At 38.8% G+C, this 7327-nt stretch overlaps 1 protein-coding gene across 1 annotated transcript; it reads right to left on the reverse strand.

Annotated features, from left to right (window-relative positions):
• Nucleotides 1-216: 216 nt before the first annotated feature.
• Nucleotides 217-732, reverse strand: LOC138898671 (uncharacterized). Its single transcript, XM_070184752.1, has one exon. It carries the CDS (start codon nucleotides 730-732, stop codon nucleotides 217-219), a length of 516 nt encoding a protein of 171 aa, XP_070040853.1.
• Between the last annotated feature and the right edge of the window lie 6595 nt (nucleotides 733-7327).

Genomic DNA, 7327 nt, shown 5'->3' on the forward strand with positions numbered 1-7327 from the left:
CTGGGGCATATGGCCGTGGTTGATTTGGATTTGTATGGGGCGAGGTATTATATTGAGGTTAGGGATTATAGTATCGTTGTGTGTTGTATACAGGAGCACAAGTAGGTGGATATGGAGGATGGGTGTTTGGAGAATAAGAGTTGTTTCTATGGTGTGAATTGGACTGGTAATAGGGAACGATTGGTGACACCTCTTCCTTTTTATTCTTTCTGCTGCCTATTGAACTGGATTGGATTGTTTTGCTAGCTGCTGCAATGCGGCCATAGATTGTACCTTGCCAAACTTTATGCCTTCCTCTAAAAAGTCGCCCATCTTAACAAGCTCGGGGAACTTCTGCCCCATCATGTCTGTCATTTTCTCAAAGTAGATTCCTTTCTGAGCCCTTATAAAGTACTTAGTGAACTCACTGTCATCTAACGGAGGTTGTGCTCTGGCAGCCTTCGACCTCCATCGACGTGCATACTCTTGAAATGATTCTAACGGCTTCTGCTGTAAATTTACCAAGGCAAACCTATCAGGGGTAATGTCTGTGTTGAACCGAAAACGGTTCTTGAAATATTTTGCCTTATCCTGCCACTCCCTCTCGTTCGTGGGATCTTCAAGGGTGTACCAAGTAAGGGCCTCCCCTGTCAAACTCCTTATGAATAGCCTCATCCTCAACTTCTCGTTCCTTTCTACTCTAACTAGCTTATCGTAGTAGGCTCTCAAGTGTTCCACGATCACCTGTCCCATCAAAGATGTCAAACTTTGGAGGCTTGTAACCTATTGGCATAACCACATTAGGGTGTATACACAAATCCTCATAGTCTAGACTTTCACTTCCTCAGGCGACTTAAAGGTTCTTTATTTGTTTCCTCAACGCTCACAACTATTCGGATAGTGGCTCTTCCTCCTTATACTTTGCTTTCCTTTCTATTTTAGCATATTGATCAACTTCATAAGGCACCCTGACCATGATGGGCGTGGTGAAAGTGGGTTCTGAAACTTCACTCGTGTGTAGCTATATATACCGTAGGTATGTGCTGGTTTTGATTAGTGGTGAAGGTGACGCCATCACGAAGAGGGGTATGAACTGTGTTGGAAGCAACTGGTGGGATTTGCGATATCTTAACATAGTTTAGTACATAAGTGGTATGTATATGAGGATTCAGCAGGTTTGCAGGGGTTACTGGGGGCGTAATCTAGGTAGTAGGGACTGATGTCGGGGTATTATTTTCTTGGCGGTTAGTTGAAGGAAAGTGATCGTGGATCGAATCTAGAGAAGAAAAATGGGGTGGTTGTGGGAGCGTCTTCACTGCTAGATATGCTTATTCCCGAATGTGTTGTACTTCCTCCCTTAATGATTCCATATCTTGGGCCAACCTAGCTACATGTTCGTCATTTCGAGTATCATCTTTTTCTCCTGATCGCCTAGGGCTATCAGCTATTACGAGGGCGTGTTCGCTCGGGTTATCTGTCGCAGACATCTTCCCTTTTGATCTCAAGTTGTATGATGGTTCCGCCAGGATTTGGGTCAACACAAACAAGCTTCTTCTTTAGGGAGAATAATAAAGTAATACAAAGAAAAATAAAAAGAACTGGAGTCAGTTTCAGTGATTGTACAAATATGGCACATAGAGCAGTTAGTTCACGTACGCAAATGTGTTTCCTAATGTTCGAGGGACCTTTCTTTGCAAGAGGTAGGCCTAAGTCAGGAATATTCGACAAACAATTAGATTTGACACATTAATATCCAAAGAAATTTTGGTTTTCATTAATAATATTTGGATTGTAACAGGCGGAAGCAAAGGTTACAACATTGTTTCCAACATTAATAAGATTACATGGGCTTAACGGACTTGCCCTTAGGGAAATGGAAGAGTTCGAGATAAAGATACAAGGAGGGAAAATGGGAGAAATCAACCAGCTTCTACATCCATCCCCGGAATCATTTCCCATGTCTTCTCCCTCTTCCGGTTACTCTTCTGGATCGTCTTCAAATTCTTCCTAATCATCATCATTGAACTCGGGCTCTTCCTCTGGGTCTTCTTCTAGTTCTGTCTCATATTCAATTTGTATGCACTCGATCATCATCCTCCGAAGGTGGCAGCAAATGATCTACTGACCCTGGAACCACTTGACGGTGCATGGAGGTGGTCACAAGGTAGTGCGGCAGAATCTCATGATAGATTTGTAAGGCCTCCACTGCATCTTCCAGCCAGGCTATTCCTTCCTTACTTGGTTGGGCTAGCTCATCCTTTTTATTGATCCAGATAGTATTCCGGAGTACACCTCGAATTTTGACCCATTGGCATCATAATTAGATCATTCCACTCCTTATGGAGTCTCCTTATCCTTGGTACCGAGATCTGTCCATTGTACTCGTCTTCATACACTGTCATTCTCATCCAGAAAGGTACATCTTAAATCAACCCAAGCTTTCTGAGAACTCGTAGGGGTGCATATGCCAAGATGCCCTCAAGTCTTATCAGCTCGATGAAATATTTCTGATGAGTCCTTAGAGTTGCCCTGTCACTCAGCCATGACAACTTCCAATTTATCCATTTCCTGCTCAAGTTGGTAATCATCTCTCTCTATTTTTCTTGTCCGTGTGGGGAGACCCATTGCCTCATTCTCTCACTGTGACTTCGAATCTTGTTGCTACACCCACAAAGTAATCAAATGTGGCCTCTCGTTGAAAGAAGTGCTTCGTAGCTTACATTTGAAGCAGCAAGTTGCAGCCCTTGAAAATATTGTACCCTCGGGAACATGCAGACAATGCTCTGAGAATTTTTGCTAACACCATAGGTACCAAGGTGGCTTGGAGATTGCCTCGGAAAATTGCCAAAACCACAGGAAGCAAATTGATATTGATCCATCCTCTTCGTTGTGGGAAAACTAACAATCCTAGAAAAGCCAAAGAGAAGGTTATGGTCTGGGGCTTTCCCAAATATCCTGGTCTCACTGAAACTCCCCTAAGTACCATTCATAGCTCTCACGATGTCCAAACTTGTCGAACAGTTGGTCTAGGCTTACTCATCCATCTTCAATGTTTCTTAAACCCCGACTGTTTGGCAGACCCAAAGCATCGAGAAACCTGTAGTCGAGCATGGTGACCGGTAATATCGGCTTCCTCCCTATGAATGGCAGCTCTGTGAAGTTGGTAACGTCGGCTCCAACTCATAGTCAGTGAACTTGAAAACCACTTTGGTCGGATCCCAGAATTCTAGTAGTAAGAGGGGAAGCACCATGTCGGCCCGGATGTTCAGTAAGGTAGTCAATGCTCTTAGGTGCACCCTGATTTCGTCTTAATAATTTTGGCGGATGTTCTTCCACCATTGATTTAGCTTGTGCGGTGCTCCTATTACCATATTTATTTCGGGGATGTTCTGGTTGATATACATTTATAAAGAGTATAGAGAAAAGGGATTGATAAGTGTTCACTTCGGATCTTTAGTGTCTCGTCATGATTAGTTCATCTTTCCACCAAATTCATGCCGTTGGGTGCACGACCCGTTGACATTAGGGTGGCTTTCCTAATTGTGTGTAGATGCCAAGGACCGACTCACCTAAGTTTTAAGCAGTATGACCTATGTTAGCTAGAGTAGAGTATTTCCTAGATTTTAGTTGGACTGAATAATGTGAGAAGTTATGTCAGTTGACCTAACAAAGCCATTCTCTGAAACTAAAGAATTGTTTAAAAGAAGGTTCGGAGGGGTGTAAAATACAACCCTCGCGTGCCATTGTATGTGATAGTGTATAGCTAAGACTCGATAGGAAAGAGTATGATGACAGTATATATTAAGCGGTAACAGATAGTGGGATGTCGGTAGTAATATTGAAGCAATCAGATAAGTACATAATGAGCAAGTAAGACATGTAAGCACATAGTTGCAAATAAAGTTAAAGCAGTATTTAAACATTCCTAAGTTCCAAGTCTAGTCTAAGTCTGCTAAGGTCAGAACCTAAGTGTATTCCCCAGCAAAGTCTCCATGTTGTTGCACCCTATTTTGCGCGAGTCAAAACAAGTATGAACTAGTGACTTTCCTGTTGATGATAAAAGAGAGTCACCACCTTTAAATTAGGGTACCTATTTAATTACTAAGATCATTACCCTATTAGTCTGCTAGCCGGTGAGATTTTGGGTAAGGGTTCGTGTTCTTCTAAGGAGAAGGTGTTATGCACCCCCTAAAATCTACCTGAGGTAGCTTCATGCGATTTAGACTAAGTTTAAAGAATTAGATGTCAATAACTTACTTGGTTAGTGCTTAAAATGTGCGACTTACCTCATGCAATATTTAAAGAGTTTATCAATTTATGGAAGAGAAACGATGTATATGCTTTGAAAATGCGTAGGTTTTATTTGAGAGAATAAGTCTTTGAAAAATGTCTAATAAAAGAGTGTTTAGAAAAAGTAGATTTATATTACTTTCTTTACTAATAGAAATGAGGTTAAGTTTAAAAACATTTGACTTTGAAATAACGAGGTTGTAATTTTAAAGTAAGAATCGTTTGAGAGAAACATGATTTAGATATACCTTGGGAACTTGATTTTAAATCTCGTATTAGGGTTCAAGCCATTTAAAATATCCTTAATCGCAACAATGTTTGTTTGGACAACTCACTTTTGGAAATCATTTTTGGGTTTTAGTTTCTTCTTGTTCTAAAAAAGAGAAGGCTGTTGACTTTGCAAACTACTAAGTTGCGGCACGACTCTTCTTTTTTACCTATATTCTTTAAGGCTTGCCTACATTGTGAATATAACTCTAAGAAATGGAAGAAAAATATTCAATCAATATCATCAGTGTTATATACATAGAAGAACAGTGATAGACTTATAAAGGCAACAACGAAGAGAAAGTGGACTCATGGTTTGGGCCTGAGAGGAATTAAGCCCAGCAGGCAGCAAACAGGCGGCAACGACTCTCACGACTTTAGACTTAGAGGCTGGAACTTGGGCTTGAGTTCTTGAAAACTCAGCAGGCACAGTTCAGTTACATGTTCAAGAGAAAGAGGCAAAAATTAGTGACAGGCCCAACAAAATGTTTAAATACAGATAAGATCACAGATAAAGCCCAAATGAGACTGTAACAAATATTAGTGGTTAAGAATGTAAATGATGTTGTGTAAGTTCAAACAGAGTAAGGAAAATTACAGTGAAACCTTTTCTTCATTAGGAACTAACCCTAAAGAGATTAGCAAATATCAATGATTAAGGAATTAAGGTAAAATTCCATTTATAGCCAAGAATCCCTTTGAACCCCTGGCACTTCAAAGTTCACAAGAGTCTCAAGGACCCCGAGCAATGTTTGTATCAGGGAGAGAATTAACCACAAAGTAAATTTCACGCCTAAATACCCCTAACCACTCACACTTACTCCTCCCTATAGGTTTAAATGCCAATGACGCATTCATTTGTAAGTTCCAATACAACTGTAAAAATAATATACAGATTTAAGCATATATACTTCTAATCAGAAACTATACAGAATGCTACTGTGAACATGTAGTAACGGGTAACACAAAAGAGATCAAAACCCAAATACCAATGTGTAGTTCATTGTTAAGAACCACCAATATGCAGAAGAATGTTTTAGAAAATAATTACAGGTGCAACTAAAGGAAAATATCAGTAGCAGATTACTTCAATAGTTCAAACCATTGAGTCAGGCAATTTAAGAAGTAGAAGAGGAACATAGGTCAAATGTACAAAAGTACTCAAAATCAACAATCTAACTTTATCCTTAAAAGATTCCTGATATCATATTCTCACTTGGTTCATTAAGAGTCAAGGCATATTGTTATACTCTAGCAAAATAGACATCATCAGAAGGCTCCCTCACACTCACACATGAATCATGGTTAATTTATGCATACTAAGCAGGATTCAATCTTCATTATGTGATAGGGCAATATGAGTATGAAAGACGAGCAGAAATCATGTTTGATAACAAGAAGGAGTATATCAATCCAAGAGCAGACAATTAAGCACGTACAAAAATATCCCTAAGGAGTGTAAGACTACAACATGATAGAGCATAGGGTCAAGCCAACACATTCAGCATAAAAGTTCAGAACAAAGAAGGTTTCACATAGAATAAACAGGGTACTAGTAGCAATTTAACTAGTCCAGTTACACATGTGAATACATCAGCCCAAGCATGATGAAGTTTAACTGGGTATGGTCAGTTCAGGGAGGTGATATACATGTAGGCAAGAAGGTCAATCTTAGTATGATTCAGACTCAGTAGTAGGATTACTAGTTCATTAAATTCTTAATCAAATTCATAACTAAACCTATTCAAAAAGAGGTCATCAACCAATTATTAACTAGCATTCATTTTAATTGGGCAAACATGTATTAAGAAATTGTTTGAGCCAATGAGTGCCAACAATAGCTTTTCTCCTCAAATTATACATTGTTAAGTTGTTAAAAGTTGGCAAAGTTCAACTTATTCTTCTATAAAGCAATAAAAGTATAGTGGGTTAGAAATGAGTCCTTCGGACAAGAAACTTCATAAGTGTAACTAAGCAGATACATAAACATAAGGATTAACAAAGTACATTCAAGCTCATTACACAGTGATATTTTCAAGAATCACAAAATTACATGACATATTTGAAAGGCAAGTGGCCAGACAACTAAACGAGTGAGTTCAAACTATAATAACAAACGTACATTGGATCCTTAAGTGTACATAACAAATATGGTTCAAAATATACAAGTTAAGTATGTCATGGATCAACAAGTAGCATAACATCATTAACCCCCTAATTAGTGTAATATAAAAGTAGTAAACATAATTTTCCACCAAAACATTGTATAGGTCTAAGATCACAGTTCAGTCAAGTTAACATGGTGGCATGGTTAAAAGAACATCGGAAGTCACAAGAGTTCAACATAATTTTAATCATTTATTATAGTAGGTGTTATCCAACTAAGTCACAGATTAACTAGCAACACTAAAGCAATCAGGGGGTATTATGAGGATAAGCAATTAGGATAATAAGAATGACAGAAAACACAACAGGAAATCAAGCGATTTCCAACATGCATCATAAAAAAAGAGAAGACATCAAAATCACTAAATAAACACACATAACTGAAAGAAAAGAAATGGTAAGTATACATTGACCTTCTACAAAGCAGAAAACCAAGCAAAACCTTTTGTTTAGTCGTTAAGAAGCCAAACTCAAGCCCGGACAGTGTATGAACTCAGAACTGGAGAAGGAGAGAAAATCAGTGAAAAGTCTAGGGCTTTTTAATTATCTTTCATTTTCTATGTTGTATTAGGTGGTAGGTCGTGTTAGGTGAGAGCATTGAAGGCTCCTCCTATTTATAGTGGTC

Source organism: Nicotiana tomentosiformis, chromosome 9 (genome assembly GCF_000390325.3).
Source record: "Nicotiana tomentosiformis chromosome 9, ASM39032v3, whole genome shotgun sequence".
In the NCBI taxonomy this organism is placed as follows: domain Eukaryota; kingdom Viridiplantae; phylum Streptophyta; class Magnoliopsida; order Solanales; family Solanaceae; genus Nicotiana; species Nicotiana tomentosiformis.

Bases quoted from the DNA above. Each gene is read 5' to 3' on its own strand.
- LOC138898671 (XM_070184752.1), bottom strand. From the start codon at position 732: ATGGGACAGGTGATCGTGGAACACTTGAGAGCCTACTACGATAAGCTA.